Source organism: Suricata suricatta, chromosome 17, assembly GCF_006229205.1.
Source record: "Suricata suricatta isolate VVHF042 chromosome 17, meerkat_22Aug2017_6uvM2_HiC, whole genome shotgun sequence".
Classification (NCBI taxonomy): domain Eukaryota; kingdom Metazoa; phylum Chordata; class Mammalia; order Carnivora; family Herpestidae; genus Suricata; species Suricata suricatta.
The window spans coordinates 14,869,563-14,890,602 of NC_043716.1; the positions used below are offsets into that span (position 1 = coordinate 14,869,563).

Genomic DNA, 21,040 nt, shown 5'->3' on the forward strand with positions numbered 1-21,040 from the left:
TCAACTTTAACTCAAGTTACCTTTCTGCCTGTCTCCCCTCACTACATCAACACCGCACGGGCCAAAGCCTGGTGTGGCCGCTGGTGGACCCTCAGCACCAAGGACAGGGCCCGCACAGAGTAGGCACACCTTGAGTATGTGCGGGATGAATGAATGAAGCTCTTACCACCACCTGAAGTGCTTCAGGTAACAGAGTGGTGGAGGGATGGGGAAGGAGGAGGGGGAGCTTTCCCTCTAGTGTTTCCATTTTGAACCGGGGCCTTTGAGGCTGAAAAATCTCCCCTCCACTCTGAGATCCAGCTAGTGTGGCCACAGCACTGGATGGCCACCCCAGGCAGGCTGCAAATCCACATCCTCCCTCTGGGGGTCAACCCTGGCACCCCTCTGCCTCCCCAGGACATGCCAAGGTTGTCTCCCAGGGTAAATGGTACCTTAGAGGTATTAGAGCCCATCCTCTGTGTTGTGAATCGAGGGGCAGAGGTCAGAATGTGGACATACATACACACCCCTCCCAGGCCCCCGCTAAAGGGCTCTCCTCAGAAAGGAGAGCGGATGGGGCTGTCCCCGAGTTGCCTCTGGCTGGGTATGATGCAGACCAGATATAGCTGGGTATCAGAGCACACTGGAATGTGGGCATGGATTAAAGCAGGAATCACAATGGTGCTGACACCCCAGGCCTGACAGGGCAGATGTAATGAACTTATTAGGACAAAGAGCCATGGTTGAAGATTCACGAGGTCCCAATCCCACAGACTCAGAGTGAACACGTGAGTGGTTCAGGAGGCCAGTGGAGGGAGGAAGTGAGGACAATCTGGAGGTCAGGAGAGGCCTGGTAGCAGCTCACGTCGTGTCTAACCACCTTGACTCAGTTTGGGAGGCAGAACATCTATCTGTTCTGGGAGAGTGGGCTGTGGGCCACTCTCCCCCAGTGGGCTGGCTCCCTGGGGCCCACACTGGCGAACAGGGAGCAGAGAGACAGGGTGAGCCATCTGGGCAGTGTGGGCCACAGACTCAGGTGTATGTAACAGCCCTCTGGAGCTTAGTCATTGGGAATATTCCTGGGCAGCTTCCCGGACCCTCCCCAGATCCCTGGGGAGTTGGTGTGTCTGGGGAGGGTCCAGGAAGCTGTCATGGGTACAAGCACAGCTTGAGCGAGAAGTATGGTGGTCCAGGCCATACTGACAGAAACCGTTCTCTAAAGCAAAAACTAGCAATGCTGCTAAACAGGAATGATATCGGTGACCTCTGAGGATGTTGAGGATCACAGCAGAAAATGCCCTTGAAAAGGCTCTGAACATGCCAAGGCATTGTCCACGTGCTGGCCACATGTGAGTTTTCTCTAGCACCTAGTAAGGGTGCCCAGGCACGTGTTAATAAGGTACCCCATGAACTTCACAGTGAATGTTTATCAAATGGCTGGCTGTAAGCCAACGCCACATTTTCTGTGCAGTGTGCCACAGGGAGAGAGGCACAGGGCAGACCTCCCCCTGCCACAGAGAAAGAGAAGAGGTTGGGAAGGGGCGGGCAAAGAGGAGAGGAGTCAGGAGCCCTGGGGTTCTGACCCTCTGTGATGTTAAGTCCTTTTAATCTTTCTGTGACTCAGTTTTCTCATCTGACAAATGGGAAGAAACGATCAGCTAACTGGTTCACAAATTCCTATGGGGGAAAATTAGAGAAAAAACTGTAAGTGTATTTTGTCAAACACCAAGAGCTGCACAGATGTAGCAGACGGTGATAAAGAAGAAAGAGGGATGTGTGTGGCGGCGTGCTAGCAGTCATATTTAAGCTTGCTCTTAAGTCAGTACTAACAAATATGTTTGTCTTTCACAAAGAAAGAAGCTGAGGCTCTGAGAGGTTAAAAGACTTGTCCAAGGTCACATAGCTTATAATTGGCAGATATGGCATTAGAGCCCAGGATTTCAGACACCCAGGTGTTGGGGAGGGCTTAGGAAAGAGCAGACCTTAGGGACACAAGGGCAGTCAAAGTGGGGCTGGTTCCTGACCGTCTGGGGAATGCCCACCACCCACATGCTAAGGCAGCTGGCAGGGCCCCAGCCTGGGGCAGACCAGAGCAGGGTAAGTGGGCAGTGGGAGGCCCCATGCAATGGGTCTACGGGGACTTCCCATGAATGGGTGAGCAATGGCTCCCTGCTCTTCCTAGGGCTGGGGGTCAGGGGCACTTACTGGCTGACTGCTTAAACCCCTTGGCAGAGTGGACGATGACATGGAGGAAGCCATAGAGTCCCGGAGACTCGTCGTCTGTAAGAGAGGAGAGCCCATGGGGTAGCGGGTGATGAGAGGCCTGCTTTGGCCCCTCCTCACCCCAGGCTCGCAGGAAGAGACTCAGTCCAAGCCTTGGTCTCGCAGCACCACCTGGTGGCTGGATGAAGAAGTTCCCAGAGCCCACAGCTTCCTACAATGTGAGCTGGTACCCTTTCTCCCTCCACACAGCCCCGAAGGCCAATTCAACCTTTGCTGCCAGGTTCTGGATCCTGCTCTGAATCCTCCCTATCCCATGGCTGTCCTCCTCAATGTAGCCTCTCAAAATGAAAATTAACCACTGCAAGTCAGCCTCCTCTTGGGATAGGGGGCAGATGACTCCCATATGGGGAGGACAGCCTGCTTTCAAAATCCCTTCCACAATGTGTACCCCTTCCAGGCACCCACGAACAACCAGACCCCACCCATCCTGGGCCAGCCCGGATCACAGCACTCTTCTGCTCCAAAACCTCCCATAGGTTCCTCAGTTTGAACAACATCTTTGCTTGGCATTCAAGGCCTTCCGAATTCTGGTCCCTGGAAACTTCAGACCTTATTTCTCATACACTAAATCCATCTACACTTTCCCCTCCACTGCCCTCACATCTCGTGCTTCAGTCTTTTGCTTCCATTATCTGAATAACTCATGAACATATATGATTCCAGTACCTGAGGGTGCCAGATTCTTCTCTCCAGCCAGAGGGGGCCAGTGACAAGTTGAGACCATCTGGGAACTCAGTAGAGAACAACCCCTATTCAAGCTCTCTGTGTACCTGGCAACTGAGTTGTTACAGCCTGGCTAGGTCCCTATAGAAGGCTCCAGCTATGCCCTGGTGATTAGGCAACCTTGGGTTCCAGAGCTTACCGTCTTTATTGCTGGTGACAGGAATGTTGTGTACAGTCCTAAGTTTGAAACAGGATCCCGTGAGCACCTGGAGCTCCACTGAGCTCAGGACAAAGGCCTGGAGATCTGTAGGGAGGAGTGGAGAGGAAAATGTCACCACAGATCCACTAGGACCTGCTGCTCTTCTTTGGGGGCTACTGAAGGAATAAAGCTTAGCTCTAGGGGCAGAGCTGGCCACTGGAAAGGAGGGAAAGACTTGTAGACACTCACATGGCGACAGTCATGGGTGCTGTCAGGGGGGTGAGGATAGGAAAGTAACTAAAACAGCTCGTGAATGTGTGTAGGAGATAGTGAGAGCGAGAAAGAGACAGACCAGCCTGGGCCCTGAGTCCAGTCCTACCGCTAATTCCTTGTGTGCCTTAAATAGATCACTTAAGTTCTTTGGGCCTCAAGTGGTCAATAACATCAATTAAGTGCCACCTGCCCTGGCACCTTGCAGAGTGACTGTGAAGGCCAAAGAGGAGACCCTGGACATGAAAGCGCGTAGAAATGCAAAAGGCCACTGTTGCCACGGATACCATCAGAGCAGTGTCGAGCGGGGCAGGACTTTACCCTTCTTCTGTAGCTTCTGAATTGCTTCTCTCCACTCTGACCTCTCATAGTCCGAGGACAGTAGGAACAGGTAGCTCTGAAGAGAAGAAATGAATTTAGTGGAGTGACCCTGTGGCCAAGCACACTCCTGTCTCTTTTTCACCCAGGCACCCCTAGGCTCAGAGAAGCTGGCAGCTGGGAGGAGAGCCCCCTTTCTTAGAAGCCCAGTGACAGCAGTGGCGGTGCCAGCGATGACCAGCAGGGGGCACTGGCTCCACACCAGCTGGGAGTTGTTGCAGCTTCTTGGGAATACTGCCTAAGTGCCTGCTTCCCATAGGTCATGGACAGGAGCCCTAGAGAATGGGCAGTCCTGGCCAAGGAAGGGGGCTGCTTCTGTCCCATCTCCACCCCTCCCTGACCTTTCCATTCCGATTGTGGATCCGAAATGGGATTGTGGGGGAGTTGAGCAGCAGCAAGAACTCATTCTCAAACATCTTCTTTTTCAGGCGTTCGATGGCCCGGCTCTGTCCTTTATTGGCTTTCTGTGGGGGAGACAGAGGGCACAGATGGTTTCCCCTCAGACACTCCACTCCTCACTCAGCATCTCTAAGCACCACACTCCCTTGTGCACTGTGTCTTTTTCCTTTTTATATTTTATGATGCTTTGACATCTTGGGGAGCCTAGCCAGCCAGGGAGGACACTACCACCTCCCCCCCCCCCAGGGCAAGCTGATCTCTAAGATAGGAAATGACTCCTCTGTGTGCCTGCCTTCCACGTATGAACCAACCAGCCCTGAGTTTGTACCTCTAGCCCCTCCTTTATCTAGCTCTCACTCACCAAGCCAACAGTCCTCTGCCCAGGTCCAGGTAGCAGAAAACTGGAGACCACCCTACAGCCCATAGCCTGCTGACATTTTTCAAACTCTCAGTCCTAAGCAGCTGCCCCTGCCCTGCTTTCCTTCGCTGTGGGAAACCTGACACAGGCTCCGAGCCACGCTCTCCTCAGGCACCTTCAGCATCCTGGCCAACTCTGGTGCTTCTGCTGTGGCCCTGTGCCGCCTCCTCTTGGAAGCTCTAAGTATTAAGAATCTTCTTTTGGTGCCATTAGCCCCTCCGAGTCATCACTTAGTCACCTCTAGAAATCAGGTCCTGGGTACCATCAAGATACCCTGCTTAAGAGACACCTGGGTGGCTCAGTTGTTTGGGTGTCCGACTTTGGCTCAGGTCATAATCTCATGGCCCTTGGGTTCAAGCCCTGTGTCGGGCTCTGTGCTGACAGCTCAGAGCCTGGAGCCTGCTTCAGATTCTGTGTCTCCCTTTCTCTCTCTCTGCCCCTCCCCTGAGCATGCTCTGTCTCTCAAAAATAAACAAACTTAAAAAGGGATAAAAGAGCTAGCTAGCTTAAAAACCTCAGACACCTTTCAACAAAAAGCCCCAACCACTGGGCTGGCACTCAGGGCCTCCTGGGGCTGGGCTCTGGCCTCCATGCCCAGCCGAATATCCCGCCATGCCCCACCCTGTACCCTCACACCTCAGATGCATGGTATTATCCTGTGCTTTAACAAGCCGTTACGTCTCAGCCCACGCCCTCTCCTCCAGCTTCTCAAGTCTGTATTTCATGAAGATCCCTTCCATCTTACTAACTGTGGTTATGCTCCACATTTCGTTCCGGTGCCACCCTCAACCTCCTCAGGTAGAATTAATCTCTATGGCATTTTCTTTCTTACCCACTAGACTAGCAAAATGGCAAACGGGGTACATAATCAGATGCAACCTTCTTGGAGGTAAATGTGGCAATTAGAGTGAACCCTCTGCCCCAGCCATCCCACTTGTAAGGAATGTACCGGAGAGAAATAGGACTGCAGTTAGGTTTTGCTGCAGTCTTCACTGTTGAGAGCAGAACAGCACATACGTCCTTGTGCAGTCAAGCAGCAGAATACAACAGTGTGCCTCTGGGGCGCCTGGGGGGCTCCGTTGGTTAACCATCCCACTCTTGATTTTGGCTTGGGTCACGATCTCACAGTTCGTGAGTTCGAGCCCCAGGTCAGGCTGTGTGCTGACAGATGACAGTATGGAGCCTGTTTGGGATTCTCTTTGCCCCTCCCCTGCATTCTAGCACTCTCTCAAAAATAAATAAACAAACGTTAAAAGAATAGGATGGAGCTGTTAAAAAGAATCTGATAGATCCAAAAATCTCTAAGACACACCATTTAGTGAAAAGCTTAAGTTGCAAAATGGCACATAGTTCAGTCTCATTACAAAAAACACAACACACCATTGTGAGCACGGAAGAGTCTAGAAGAACACACCTTAAACTGTTGACAATGGGGGGGGTGGATGCTAATCTGTTACACTTTGTACACTTCAGTATTGTATGTCTTGGTGATTAGAACACAAACAAGTTTTTAAAAAGTCTTATTAAAATAATAAATCACTGCTTCTGTGACTCAGAGAACAATGTGCCTCCCCAGGGACTCTCCTCATATCGTGTCACATACTAAGGTCAGCAATGGGCAGGACAAGGAACTCCGTGAGGTGTCTGGCACCTCCCGGCAGCCAGCGGCCAGTGGAGCTCAGCAAGCGTACCTTCAACTGAGCAGAAGGCCACATTGGTGCACCTGGGGCAGCAGTGAGGGGACAAAGTCCACCAGCAACCAGGACCAGGACGCCCCAGGGTGGGGCATGGCAGTTCAGGAGGAGGACACCTGTGCCCCCTCTGGGGAGATGTGCCCGCATCAGACCCCCAGTCCTAGGTCATCCCTCTGACCCAGACCCCTGGGGTCATTACTGTGGTCTTCCTCTCTTTTAAAGAGGGATGTCTTGGGGCACCTGGGTGGCTCAGTTGGTTAAGCCTCCGACTTCGGCTCAGGTCAGATCTCACGTTCGTGGGTTCGAGCCCCGCGTCAGGCTCTGTGCTGACAGCTAGCTCAGAGCCTGGAGCCTGTTTCAGATTCTGTGTCTCCTTCTCTCTCTGCCCCTCCCCCTCTCATGCTCTGTCTCTCTCTGTATCAAAAATAAATAAAACATTAAAAAAAATAAAATAAAATAAAAAGAGGGATGTCTAAGCTAAAAGTATTCTTAGAAGCCATCTGATCATGGATTCCTCAATAACTGCCTATGATGCATCTTTTATGTGCTAAGTCCTAGGGACATAGAACTAAAGAAAACAGTGCCCTGGCTAGCGTTCCAATTCAAGTGGGGAAAAGACAAAGCAGCCAGTGTAATTATGATTCAGGACCAATAAAGCAAAACAAAGGGGCAAACACCAGGAACCGGAAAGCAAGGTACCCGACCCAGACTGTGGTGGGCACACATCAGGGAAGACTCCCAGAGAAGTGAGGACTAAGCCAAGTCCATGGGCGAGGAAGGGAAACCAGGCAAACCAACCAAGCCTCTCCGTGCCCTTCATGACATTCCCAGGGAAGGCTCCTCCTGGGACGGGGGGCTTTCCTCTGGCCACTGTTTTCAAATAGATGAATTGAAGGCTATACATTTTCCTCTAAAGAGTGCTTTGGCCACATCCATGGGGTTCAGTAGGAGTGCTTTCATTTTCATGCACTTCTCAACATTTTGTAGTTTCCATTTTGACTTCCTCTTTACCTTGAAAGTTTTAATTTTCTAGGCATATACTTAACTGTATTCTACTTGTTGATGTCTAATTTTACTGCACTGTGGTCTGTGAACACGAACAGTAAGCCACCATTTTTTTAGGGATACCTGGCTGGCTCAATTGGTGAAGCACGTGAGTCTTGTTCTCGGAGTCGGGAGTTCAAGCCCCATGTTGGGTGAAGAGCTTACTTAAAAATTTTTTTTTAATTTGAGATTTCCTTTGAGACTTAATATATGATAAATGTGTGTATTCCATGTGAGTTTGACAAGAATTTCAGTTCTAGGCTAGAGTACAAGCTTCTATGCATTTTTAGTTTTTAATTTAATTATTTTGAGTTTATTTTTATTAAAAAAGTTTTTTCAATGTTTATTTACTTTTAAGAGAGACAGAGCGTGTGCAAGGGAGAAGCATGGAGAGAGGGAGACACAGAATCCGAATGACGCTCCAGGCTCTGAGCTGTCAGCACAGAGCCCAATGTGTGCCTTGAACTCACAAACAGTGATATCATGACCTGAGCTGAAGTTGGACACTTAACTGACTGAACCACCCAGGCACTCCTCCCAAAAGCTTTTTTAATGTTTATTTTGAGAGAGAGAGACAGAGCATGAGTGGGGAAGGGGCAGAGAAAGAGAAATAGAATCTGATGCAGGCCCCCGGCTCTAAGCTGTCAGCACAGAGCCCAACATGGGGCTCAAACTCATGAACCATGAGATCATGACCTGAGCCAAAGTCACATGCTTAACCAACTGAGCCACCAGTAGCCCCTTATTTATTTTTAGAGAGAGAGAGAGAGTGAGAGCGAGAGAGAGAGCATGTACATGTGCATGAGCAGGGAATGGGCAGAGAAAGAGAGAGAGAGAGGAAGAGAGAGAAAGAGAGAGAGAATCCCAAGCAGGCTCCATGCTGAGCATGGTGCTCAATATGGGGCTTGATTCCATGAACCATGAGATCATGACCTGAACTGAAGAGTCAGACACGTAACTCACTCAACCACCCAGGCCCTCCAATTTGAGAAGCCTCTCAGGCCCCTTCTCTTGCATGCAACCTGCTTTTCCTTAAGAAGGCCTTCTTCTCTCACTTCCCTTTTCTACGGTGCTTGACATATACCTGGAAACTTCCTATGACTCACCCCGGTAAATTCTGAGCACTGACTTCTTGCCCTTCCCTCCACCCGCTCAGTGCTAATCTGCCACAGCCAGTGTCTTTTCCTGAGAATGTACTTGAGGCCTCCTACCCTTGCATCCCATCTCCCTTATCAGATTCTCAAAACTTACAACTTCCCCTCCTCAAAGGGCCACAATGAAAAGGGCCACCCTCCCTATCTTGGCTCGGATGCCAGGCTCTACTCACCTCCTTCTGGATTTCACTCTTGAGGGCAGAGATCTTCATTTTCATGTCTTCCAGCTCATGGTCTGGGAAGGGATGCACTTGGGGGCTGGCCTCGGACTCCTCAGGGGATGGAAACACTAGGTCGGCCAGGGGGATGTACCACTTGCAGTCGTATTGCTGGTGCTTGCTGCAAACAAGCCAGAGAAAGACATGAGCCAGATGGAACTCGGCTCTTCAAGCCTGAACTGCTAGGGTCCAAAGATACTTGAAAGGGATTTGCTGAGAACTTGTCATAGGACAGAACAATCTGTGTCCTTGAGGAGTCTGCTCAGAAAACCTGAGTGTGGAGAAATGACAGTCAGGTTCTAGGGTCAGGTGGCAGTGAGGGCTCTGGACCTTGGCCTTGCCAATCTTCAGGCCCAGTATGACTGATGTTTTTAAATATCTCAACCCTCTAACACTTTACTATCCCCCATTCCACTCTTCCTTCCCCCAGGCCTATCTATAATTAGCTCATATTCGTTATCTTTTGGGCTGGAGGTGTATTCATGTTAGCTTTAATGCCAACTCTGATCAATAGAGGTCACATGGGGCACTGGGTAGAAGATTATAAAGCCACACCCAAGCCCAGTGGGAAAGTGCTGTGGTTCATTAGTAAGGTCTGTCACGGGCAAAGGACTAAAAGCATAGGTGTCTTTGCTTATGACTGCCACCTCTGCTTTTGAATGGTCTCATCTGTGATCCAGTTCCAGGGAACTGAAGCTCATAATAACCTCTCCTTCTCCTACTTCCCTCAGGACACGGGTTTGCACCTCCCGTTCTGGCCCCTCAGTGCTGCAGTGAGCCTAAGGCTGCTCTCCCCTGGACTGTGAGGTGGTGTACTGGGCACATAGTTGGAGGTAAGGAAGTGGGGGTGGGAGAGTGTGGGAATGAATACTGCATGACCTCTTCTGCTCATAGCACAGGGGGGACTCATGTCACTGGGTGTAGAGATGGATGTGGAAAGCCCCTTTCAGGTCTGATTAAGCTTCAAATCCTATCTTCTCTAGCTCTAGTTGTGTGAACTTGGGCAACTGATTATTTTTTCTTTTTTTATTTTAGAGAGAGAGCGGGCACAGGTGAGCCGGGGAGAGGGAGACAGAGAATACAAAGCAGGGTCCACATTCAGTATGGAGCCTGACGTGGGGCTCAATCCCACAACCCTGGGGTCATGATCTGAGCTGAAATCAACAGTCGGACGCCTGACTGAGCCACCTAGATGCCCCTTATTTAACTTTTCTAAGTCTTTTCTCTTGTCTGTGAGATGAGGATAATAATACCTACTTGGTGGAGTTTTGGGGAAGATTGGAAATAACAGAGTTGAAGCATTTGTCATGGCACCTGGCATGGTATAAGCACTCAATAACGACAGCAGATTTAATGAATATTCACCGAATTGCAGTTAGCAAAAATTTAGAGCTGTCTAATAAAAGGAGAATGCTTAAGTAAATTATGGCATATCCACTGGTAACATCATGCAGGCAAAGCAAAAGGATGATTATGAAGATTAGGCAGCAACAGGGAAAATGCTTATGACGTGAAATGGAAAAAGCAGCGACCAAAATTGGGCATTCACTCTGATTACAAGTACATGAAAAAACATGAGAAGGTTTAAAAAAACTGGAAGGAAATATAGCAGCAGGAGACGGATGCTTATGTTCGGGTGGGTGATGGGCTTTCCCCCCTGTAATCTGGCTGTATTATCTTTATAATTAAAAGCAGGATTTATTTTTAGAAAAAGGATATGTAGTCAAATAAAATTAATTAATGTGTTTTTTTAAAAGGAAAAAAAAATGTGGATTGCCCCAGGTTGCGGGGGGGGGGGGGGGGGGGCTCCTCAGGGGACAGAGTCCAGCTCCCTCCCACCTTGGCCCCCGGACTCACCCTGCAGATGTCTTCTTGAGCTTGGCGCACAGTAGGACATCTGTAAAGAGGAAGACGTGCCGCAGCTTCCGGGAGCTCTCTGACACTTCCACCAGGAAGCCGTCCTTCACCAGCTGCCGCGTCTGAGAGAGATGGCACACCCACCCCCACCTGCTCAGGGGGAATCAGCCCAGGGCCCAGCCTGCTCTGGGGGTACCATCCAGCTGGGAGGGGCCATGGTACCTGGCGATTAACATCCCACAGACACGGGCTTTCTGGCTGTGATCTTGGGCAAGTTCCCTGACCTGAGTCTCAGTCTTACCATCTATAAGATGGCGGTAATGAAGTCTGCCCTGTAAAGCAGGATTCACCAAGATGGTATATGTCAAACGGCCAAATGCCTGGCACATAATATGTGCTCAATAAATGGTAGCTTTATATTTTCCCCCAGCTGCCAACAGCTCTCACCTGTATAGACCCTAGTGTGGAATGACTTGGTTCTTCCACATTGGGGCATGAATACCTCCCACTCCCAGTCCTGGGATCTCCCCTAAACCCTAAGAAGGTGGTCTTGTTTCAGTTCGACCTTGACCCACAGACCTGCTGGGTCCATGTATGCCACCTCTGAGTGGATTCTATAGCCGCCCTCAGATGGATGGGAGACGCTGGTCTCTCTTGGGCGGGGCTGTGCCAGTTCCTGGCTATCTCTAACCTGAGGTCTGGACAGTTGAGGGCATTTTGCTCCACACAGAACTTCCAGACTCCTTCCTGACACCCTGAGAGCCAGCGGGTTTCTCTGGGGCTGTCACCAACTATCCCAGTCATCCCTGTATTATATACTGTGTGACCTATATATGTAGGTGGGCGTGGTCAAAGTATACATTTAAAAAGACTTGAAACTGATAGTGCTCTAACCCTACCAGAGAGCTTTCAGCTATCCTTGACTCAAACAAGCCAGTGACATTCCAGGGTTTGCAAACCAGAGCTGGGAGTTGCACACAGGGACAGCCCTCTGTGCCCCATTAGTCACGCTCCAGACCCTGTCCCTCATTACTTCCCTCTCCAGGAGACACTAGAGGCTCATAGATATAACAAAGGAGCATAAACTCAGCCAGCCTTCACTCCTAAATGCCAATTAATTGCCTCCCCTGGACAGGAAGCACTGTATGAGGGTCATGCTGCTGACCCACATGGGTTAATTGTCCCTTCGATTCTTCAAATTGCTTCCCCTCTCTGAGATACCTCCACCCTTCCACCAAGAAGGGCCTCCAAGGGACTGGAGCTGCTGTATTATATCTAGGCGCCCACCTGGGACATTCCAGCAACCTGACAGCCTTAGCCACCTCTCATTCCAGACTTTCTTGCTGTTGGGCTCGCTCCCTAGCTCCTGCTCTCCTATTCATGCAGGCCAGTAACAGGCAGCTCAGAGCTATTGCTCTCTTGACTCCCCAGGCTCCCTCAGGCTGAGCCATTATCTTCCAGGGGGCCCTGAGGGCGTCACACTGCCCACGGTGGGTGTGTGCATGCAGCACTGTGATAGCCAGAGCCCCTGGTTTCCCTGGCATGGGGGACGGTGCGCAAGGCTTGCAGAGAGACAACCCCAGCTAAAGAATCCAATTTCAATCCTTATGGCCAAGAGACCCTGTGTTAGATCTGCAGGGACTCTCCAGGCCTCAGTGGATTATTATAAAGATTTACGAGACACCAAACTTAAAGCTCCCAGGGCCTGAAGACCTTTTCTTGGCTGGGCGTGGGAGAAGGCCCGCCCTCCTGTGCAAGAGGGCAGGGATAGACGATGTGGTCCACTGTACCCTTCTCAGCCTGGGTCCTGAGCTCACCTCTCCCTTGGGGGTTGTGACAGCAGTCCGGCGGGGGTCAATGTCCTCATTGATGCTGGACAAGAAGTTCTGGGAGATGCGGAGGGCATCCTGGAGCAGCGGGTAGTCTGGGTGGTCCGCAGGTGTGTGCTTCAGCAGGTCCTGGGGAGGGGTGGAGTGAGTCAGGGGCAGCAGTGCTGGGGCTCAACGAGAAGACTGTGGGGGCTCAATCCTCACCAAAGGAATCCCAAAGCGGGCATTAAGGGACCTATCTCTCATCCGGTCATGCCTGCAAAATCTGAACTAAAAATCCGGGTCAGAGAGGCAGGGGTCAGGGCAGTGGCGCCCCTTTGTTACTAGTGCAATCATCCCTCTTCGCCCTGGCGGAGTGAGCCAGTGGAGTCTCATCTCACCAAGCAGCTGGGAGAGACGCCCCTCTCCGTACCCCACAGTTGCTCCAAGGGGCCCTGGAGACCATTAGGCAAAGGATGGGGAGGCAGGAAGAGCCTCCCTCCATGGGAGCATTCGGCCAAATGTCAAGCTTGTAGCCAAGCTATATTTAGGCCCTGGCTCCACTGGCATAGTTACCACAGGCCAGGCAGGGACAGTCAGGACCCAGGGACCCTCTGCCCGGCTCCCCAGGTGAGTTGTTCTCAGTGACTCCAGCACTCACCACCCTGGGCTCAGCCTCCCACTCAACTCCTAACCCCTTCCTGGCCATCCAGGGGGCTGACACTCACATGGAGGACCAGGGTACTCCTGGTGACTCGGTCAATGGGCTTGTAGAGCAGAGCTGTTGGCAAAGGCAGGGAGAGGGAGACAGGACAGATGACATACAGGGAGCAGCTCGACACTTACAGATGAGCCTTATCCCCCCACCCATGGCCCCCCACAGACACTGGTGTGCAGGAGGTCACAGTTCCATTCTGTCCCAGGGCAGGCCAGACCAGACGACACCAACAGGCGATGTGCAGCCCAGGCCCTCCTTCATCTGCCTTGTCTCGTCCCCCACCAGACATGACTTCTTTAAGGGCCATCCCACAGGCCTGTTCTTGTCTGACCAGGCTCAAAGTGGGTGAAGATGCTCCTTTGCACCCTCAACTCTGCATTGTACAGCTATACCTAGCCTTACCCCACAGAGCTCTAGCGCCCCAGAATGTGGGGCAGAGATGGGCTGTTCTTCCCAAGAAGGCCGCTCCTCCACACGCAATCATTCTTATACTTCTCTGGTCCAAGGCCAGCTGGGAAAGGCAGGCTTTGTTCTGATCTACACGGTCAGCCTCTTCCCCATAAGACCCCCTCCATGTGCTCAAACACTCCAACCACACAGGACAGGCTGGGGGCCAGGGAGGCAGGCCAGCTCTTCACATAAAGGCTCTTCTCTCAACCAAGCGGCAGCTGAGGCAGCAAAGATTTCCCGAAGGAATTCAGGTGGGGTCCCTGGGAGCCCTGATGAGGCTGGGGAAATGCCAGCTTGGCAGGGCCCCCATTCACCACACCCCATGGCCAACCAGGACAAATGAGGACCGCTGGGATTCGGCAGGGACATGTGGATGCTGCAGCTGGCTGACCACGCTTCCAGGCAAAGCTTCCTATAAGCAGCTGCGCCTCATCCCCCCCAGCAGAGGTGGTTCAGCCTCCATCCACCTGGATGCCTCTGTCCATGGGCTCGGGACCTGCGTCCTCCTGCCCCTGGGGCAGGAAGAGGCAGGAGGCTAGCTGTGACAGTCCCAGAGCCGACATTCATGGCCTGGCTAGCCCCCGAACCAAAGAGTCCCCTATAGATATAAATACCCCATGCACTGCTAAGCAGACACTTTGGGGAACGATCTGCTGGCCTTGGAGAGGATTCGGTCTCGGTGGTGTGCCATGAGCCTTTTCTGCAGTCTTTGCTTGGCTGCCCTTCAGAATCACTGGGGGAGCTCTTAAAAAAAAAGCAGCTGCCTGCTCCACTCTCCCCACCTCATCAGCTAAATCCCAATCTCTGCTGGGCAGAACCTGGGTATTAGCATTTTGAAAAAGTTCCTTTGCTGATTCTGATGTGTACCAATGGTTGAAAACCACTGCTTTAGGCAAACACACTTCCCGTGACTTATTTTAGGCCTTTCTTAACTTAGCAATTGCTAGAGACCCTCCCCATGGTGTATGGGAGCCAAAATGCACAGGACCAGGCTGGGGGTGGTCCTGGGATAGTGAGGACACAGCCCAGTTACCAGCCGGGGCAGGGGACCCTGTATGGACACTATTTAGAGTACCCACCTGTGGCTTAGCTCATCTTCAGGGGCGGGGAGAATCACCCTCAATAACCCCAAAGGCAAAGTGAAAGTGCAAGTTGAGTGGACAGCTCCCAAGGTGGGCTCTGGAGTCCCAGCCCGGGGAAGCTGATACTGCAGCGTCAGCTCCCTCTGTCCCTCCCTCAGGTCCCAGAAGGAAGAGGTTTCTGACTAAGCTCAGAGGTCTGCACAAACGGTGGGTTGGGTTTCAGAGGAGTTATTAATACATCTGAGGTCACCTCGAGTTTACCTGATTGGGGCTGTGGAATGAGTGGCTGGGTTGGGGGAGAGGGGAGGAAAAGTAGGAACAGGGGTGTGCAGGAAGAGGGCCCTGGGGCCACAGTCAGAGAGATATGAAGGGAAGAAGAGGATGAATAACAATCCCAATGTTCTGCTTGTGCTCCCCATGGCCCCTGCACCCCAGCCTCCCCTGACAGTGCAGGGTAAAGAGCCCATCCTTCCCCCTTTACCTGTTCTATGGCCCTTCCTGCCACTGCTTCCCTTACTTTCCCTCCTCCACACCACGCCATTCCTGTTCCTGGGATAGACACCAGTCACCAAGTTACAATGCCTGTCTCCCCACCTCCTCTAGGAAGGCTTCCCTGATGAGGACTTTTGCAAAAGACACTCACAGTGCCTAAAGGTCAGACCACTGACACCAGCAAGCTGGCCTCCCTGTAGTTTGCTAGGTACTTACTCTGTGTCCAGCGGCACTCTCTTATATACGCTATTTCCTTTGATTAAAAAGACAAGCAATTATCACTAGCCCCATTTTACAGATGAGGAAACTTCTCTATGGCACAGAGAAGTTATGTAACTTGCTGATAATAACAACGCTGCAAACAGTAGCTGGGTTTTGAATGTAGGTCTAGCCAGGCTCCTGGTTCTGAGCTATCTTCTTCAGTATGGGGGTGGGGTGGGGGTGGGGGTGGGCAGCATCTGTGAAAGCTCAGTGACCCTCAGGAGGATTCTTGGAAAGATTCACCAGGAAGAAGTGGGTAAGCTGGCCTCTTTTTTGTTACCAAGGTGAGCCCCCTCCTTGGGGGCCTGGATTACACATGACGTCCTTTTGCATCCCCCAAAGCCACTAGCACAGAGACATGCAGCATGGGTGGGTACACAGCAAATAAACCATTAGGCCAGAGTGAGCCCCAAGTGCAGAATCTCCTCCTGGAACCAGTGTCCCTTGGAGGGGCTGAGAAGATTCTAAACAGTGTGGTTGGTAAGGGTTCATTCTCTCCTCCCTCCCCACTTTGAAGCTGACTTCAAAGACAGCATCGCAGGGACCAAAAAAAAAAATCCCTGAACTCTAGTCCCAGGTCTGTTTCACTAAGACTCAACTCCCTTTTGGGGAGGGAAGAGGAAGCAAAGGGCTGACCCTGTTTCCTTTCTTAAGGAGGCAGGGTTGAGACCTGAACCACTCCTAGGCCAGACCATAAAGAGCACTTCTCTGATCTCCGAAGGAGGCAATTCCAAGTCCATCCCTCCTCTTGACCCCAGCCTGTCGGAATCTGAGCTGACAGGTGGGGGCACAGGGCAGCTCCTGCCCCGTGACTGGAGTCCCCACAGCTGTCCTGCTGGATCTGCTGGAGAAGGGCTACCTCAGGGGGTCCCCCATCAAGAGCGATACTCGACCAAGGATGGCCCTGAGAAGGGGAGCGGACGGGGACGACAGCCCCTGCAGCACAGCGGCCCCTGAGAAAGAGCCCAGGAAACCTCACCATTTCTCCTCCAGCAAACTGCCACCCTCCTGCATTCAGCCAAGGAGCTCCAGGTTACCACGGAGATGTGAAGGCAAAGTGACAGAGAGGGTGCAGAGACAAAATGCCTAAGGGAAGGAGGTCCTAAAACCAGCCGCCTGCCACTGTAACACACAGGGGCCCAGAGCACTGGCATGGAGGCCACACTTGACCCTCCCTCCCCACTCCATCCCTGCCAAAGGTAGCACGGGTCATCCCTAAGGCACTTCTTGCCTCTGAGAGCAGTGCCTCCTTGCCCAGGCCTGCTCCCGCCTCCTCCAAGCAAGAGCCTGGCCGACAGCACGTGCCTGTCCCAGGACCCCTTGCTGAGGGAGCTGTAAAGAGGATGCTCTGGGTGCCTTCCATTGACCAGTGGGCGTGTGACCTTCAAAGGCGGCAGCCTGCCACGCCCCCCTCTCCTACTGGCATGCACCAAGTGCCGAGACCTTGAGACCTCGGCTTGGAGACCTTGAGACCTCGGCTTGGGGTCTCCGGTGGCTAGAAACACCCCCACCCCAGGAGCAACCCAATTCTTTCCTGTTCTCCCCACCGAATCCGCGGCCTCCACCACTGCTGAAGAGGGAATGTCGCGAAGACAGCATGTGCACTCTGAGCACACAATACCCCAGCGGCTCAGCCACCTCTCCTCTCTCCAGAAACAAAGAAACTCCCAACTTGTCCCCCCAGCAGGGTCTTCCAGGCCCCAGGCACTGCTGTCCAGACTACATGCCACTCTGACAGTCCCCTGCTGGACCCCTCCAGCCCCAGGATTGCCACGCCTGCAGGCACAAGCCTGGTCACTTTCTCTCCTTGAAAGCATCTCCAGGAAGTTGCTCACAGCCCCTCAAGCTAAGCCCCCAATTCCCCACTGATCCTCAGGACGGGGGTACCTGGATGCTTCCAGCCCTGTCCTCCCATTTCTGAGCCACCCTGCCTGGCACGGCCCCAGACTTCAACCCCACGCTGGAATCTGGCCAGAACGGGGGTAAACCCAGATCTGGCCATTTGCACCCACTCCTTCCCCTGCTGCCCCCAAACCTCGGCAGCTACATGCAAGCCCGCTCCAGCCCAGCGGACCCCAGAGGTGGGAAGCCACGCTGTCTCCGGTGAGGGGGCTGGGTTACCATAGGTGCAGTTACAGCAGAAGCGAATGATGAGGAGAATTTCCATGGCAGCCTCTGTCCCAGCGGCAGGAGCTTGCGGCCATCGTTCGGTGGCTCCCATCAGCAGCCTGGCCACTCAGCCACCTTGCTGGCTGCTGCTGCACAGCCTGAATCAAGCAGCCGCTTCAGAGTGCTCCTCTAGCAAGGGGGAGGGGTGGGAGGGAGGTGCGCGTGGAGAGGAGGGGGGCGGGGGAGGAGGGGGAGGCGGAGGGGAGCGAGCTGCCTGCTGGCATCCTAAGGAGGAGCACGTTTGTAGCTGGCCGGCTGCCTAGGGACAGAGGCTGGATTCTTCCCGTTCGTGCACCACACACACTCACACACTCGCACGCTCGCGCACATGCTCACAGGCACAGGTCTTCATAGTCCACAAAGACAAAGGAAGGTGACTGTTCCCCAGCCGGTTCCCCAGAGTACCTTCCATGGTGACTGATGTGTGGCTGTCCTTAGAGTCCTTGGGACCTTTCACTTTGAGTTCCTGCCAAACAGAGAGGAGGAATCACTCGGTGGCCTCCCCATCCCCCCCTGGAGGTATAGCAAGAAGGGCTCTGAAACCCAGGGGGCAAAGAGGAGGGTCTCCCTCTGCCTCACTGACTCAGGACTCCCTGTGCCATACCCACGGTCTCCCTGAGCTGGTGGAGTCCCAAGGCTGGATGTAGGCATGGAGGAAGGGCTCTGGGTACCAGAGAGGTCTGTGACAATGGTGCTCCTCAGACACACTCTCTAAAGCCCCTCCATGGGTGACTGAGGACATTCCAGAGAATGGGTGGTGACAAGAACAGGACACCCCCCTGCCCCTGGCCAGGGTTCCCTCAGCAGCAGCCACATATAGGGGTGTACACATCAGCCCAGGGTACGTGGGGTTTGAGAGGAAAAGCACCAGGAGCTCCAGCACCTTGGGGCCCTGGAGATAAGAACGATGGAGATAAGGAGATAAAGTCCGGCACAGCGGGAGGCTGGGAGGTGGGGCACCTGACCTGGGACAGAGACCCAACTCCACAGGGCCTACGACCTATATCCCACCCAGATTGAGAGGGACTCACCCAACCCCCAACCCCACCTGTCACTCTGCACCCACCGGTGCCTATGCTGCCAGCGGAGCAGAAACTGCCAGCAACGAAGGGGCAACACCCTTCCTGGACCCCATGCAATGTGATCCAGAAGAGAGGGCTGGAAACAGACTCTGGGGATGGCATATCCATCCGATCCTCTTTATCGGCCTTTAAGAGAGAGAAGTCCCTGCTCTAGCCCTTGGCAACAGACCAGTATGGCCTGTAACTGGAGCTGTGATGCAATCCCCACTTGCAGGGCTGAGTGTATGAGGGGGCCTCCGAGTGGGGTGTCAGCAGGGAGGCCAGGGCGAGCTGAGGCCAAGGTCAGAAACCCAGGTGATGTTGCCTGCTCTGCCTGGGAGCGGGGAGATGGCCAGGCAGCAGGAGCTCCACATTTTCCTACTCCAGCCTCAAGCTGTTTCTAGACAGAGAAAATCCCTGGGGATGGAGCGTGGGGGTGGGGAGAAGGGGGTTACTCAGCTCCACTAGGCTGTGTCTCTGGCTGGTGACAGGATTACCAGCTTTAGGAAATTTTTCTTTACGCACCCCTCCAGTGTAACTTAGAGTTATGAAATTGCTCCTGCTGCAGAGAAGGGCCTGACTGCAGTAATTAAGTGGAAGGGTCAGGGTGAGAAGCCTCCTGGCGGCAGGCCAAGGGGCCAGCAGGCTTCCCAAGGGACTTGGGGAGGAGTGTGGGGGTTGGCGCACACCACAGAACACAGGCAGTCAGCCTAGGCTAAGAGGAGACTCACCACTCTCTGGACCGTACTGGACCCTGGGCAGCCTTGAACACAGACCAGAGGGATCCAGTTTGCTCCCAGGGAGCGCTGGGAGCGATAAGGGGAAGCGCCATTCCTCCAGCCTTGTGACTCCATGCAGAGGGACTTCCCTACCCAACTCCTCCCAGGAAGAGGGTGACTCACCTGGTGGCTGGGTCTGGGAGAAGAAACTGAGTTTACCTTCCTGCTTCCATCCCCACGAGATGAATTTAATTGTGGAGGGGAAGTATTAGCAAGCCCAATGTGGCCACAGATCCAAGTCCACATTTTCCCAATGTGGCTTCTACTAGTAATCAAGCTGACGTTTTCATCTCCATCTGCCCAGTCCTTGTGCTGCCTCTCAGCTAATTCCAAACCAGAGGATAACCCATAACCCCAGGTGTCTCACAGACACGAGCCTACATCTCCCCAACTTTCCTAGCATCAGCACTGAGAAGGAAAAGCAAAGAGTCCAGAGAGGCCCGTAAGGCGTGATTTCCAAAACTGTAGGAGGAGCCCCTCGTCCTTGGAACCAGAGGTTCCCTTGTCCCAGGCCTGGAGCTGGGGCTGTGATTGCAAGGCCAGCAGCTCGGGGGTCTTGCTGAGATCCTTCTGACTAAAGGGGTGAGCTGGGCTGTGCTCCTGAAGGACATGGGAGCTCCTCCCTGTCACTTCCCGGAGAGATGTGTCAATGGCAGACAACACCACTTCTTTGCCCTCTAGAGGAGCATGGCAGGAAGGCTTAGCTGCAGCAGCGGGACAGGCCTATTTCTAGCTAGAGGGTATAGACGGCTAGGTCTCCACATAAATGGGCCTGGCCTTCTCTCTGTTGTGGGATTACAAAGGGTCTTAAAACACCACCTTGGGGCACCAGGGTGGCTCAGTTGGTCGAGTCCAACTTTAGTTCAGGTCATGATCTCACTGTTTGTGGATTCGAGCCCTGCATCAGGTTCTGTGCTGACAGCTCAGAACCTGAGCCTGGATCCTGCTTCAGATTCTTTGTCTCCCTGTCTCTCTGCCCCTCCCCCATTCTCTGTCTCTCAAAAATAAACGAACATTAAAAAAAACTTTTTAAAAACACACCACCTAGTCTAGACCTCTTCAAATGTTCCCGCTCATAAAAATCACCCGGGAAGTTTGTTAAAAATATAGACTCCTGGATCCCACCCCAAACCCTCTGAATTGAAGCACCAAGGAAGGTGTCTGAAGACCAGCATTTCAAACTGTGCCCCTGGTGGTTCTTATCAAGCAAGTTTGGGATGAGCTGAAACATCCAGATACCTCACTGGGCAGAAGAGGAAATAACCAATAGAAGGGAAGTGACTCGCTCAAGGTCACCACCATGTTGGGAAAACACTGCCTTTTTTCTTTTTTGCCTCCTCTATTCTAATACAGAATAACCTAAATAGAATAACAAAATCAAACAAATAGTTATTCTTATATTAAGAGGGAAAATATCAAGTGCGAAAAAGCAAATGTCAGTCTAAGTGTTACCCTTTACCCTCTGGGGAACCATTTCCCTAGCTGGCAACAGGCCAGAGGTTGGAAGGCTCTGAGCTGTGGTGGGGGCTGTACAGGGAGCTGCCCACCTCCGAGATCTTCTGGAATTGATTGTTGGACTGGCTGCACTTCTCAGCGGTCTCCAGAGCGACTTTATAGTTATCCACAAATGCTTTGTACACGCCAAGCTGGCTGGCCTGCAGGGA

At 52.7% G+C, this 21,040-nt stretch overlaps 1 protein-coding gene across 7 annotated transcripts in view; it reads right to left on the minus strand.

Moving 5' to 3' along the window:
* ABR (ABR activator of RhoGEF and GTPase) overlaps nucleotides 1-21,040 on the minus strand; it is a 181,285-nt gene that overhangs the window by 39,095 nt on the left and 121,150 nt on the right. For all 7 annotated transcript variants that reach the window (XM_029927280.1, XM_029927285.1, XM_029927282.1 and 4 more), the window contains 10 exons: nucleotides 20,924-21,031; nucleotides 17,942-18,002; nucleotides 13,093-13,145; nucleotides 12,374-12,514; nucleotides 10,557-10,678; nucleotides 8,655-8,820; nucleotides 4,114-4,236; nucleotides 3,716-3,791; nucleotides 3,125-3,229; nucleotides 2,185-2,259 (listed from right to left, as the gene is read on the minus strand). In XM_029927280.1, coding sequence (XP_029783140.1) covers nucleotides 2,185-2,259; nucleotides 3,125-3,229; nucleotides 3,716-3,791; nucleotides 4,114-4,236; nucleotides 8,655-8,820; nucleotides 10,557-10,678; nucleotides 12,374-12,514; nucleotides 13,093-13,145; nucleotides 17,942-18,002; nucleotides 20,924-21,031 — 1,030 coding nt within the window. The remainder of the gene's footprint in view (nucleotides 1-2,184; nucleotides 2,260-3,124; nucleotides 3,230-3,715; nucleotides 3,792-4,113; nucleotides 4,237-8,654; nucleotides 8,821-10,556; nucleotides 10,679-12,373; nucleotides 12,515-13,092; nucleotides 13,146-17,941; nucleotides 18,003-20,923; nucleotides 21,032-21,040) is intronic.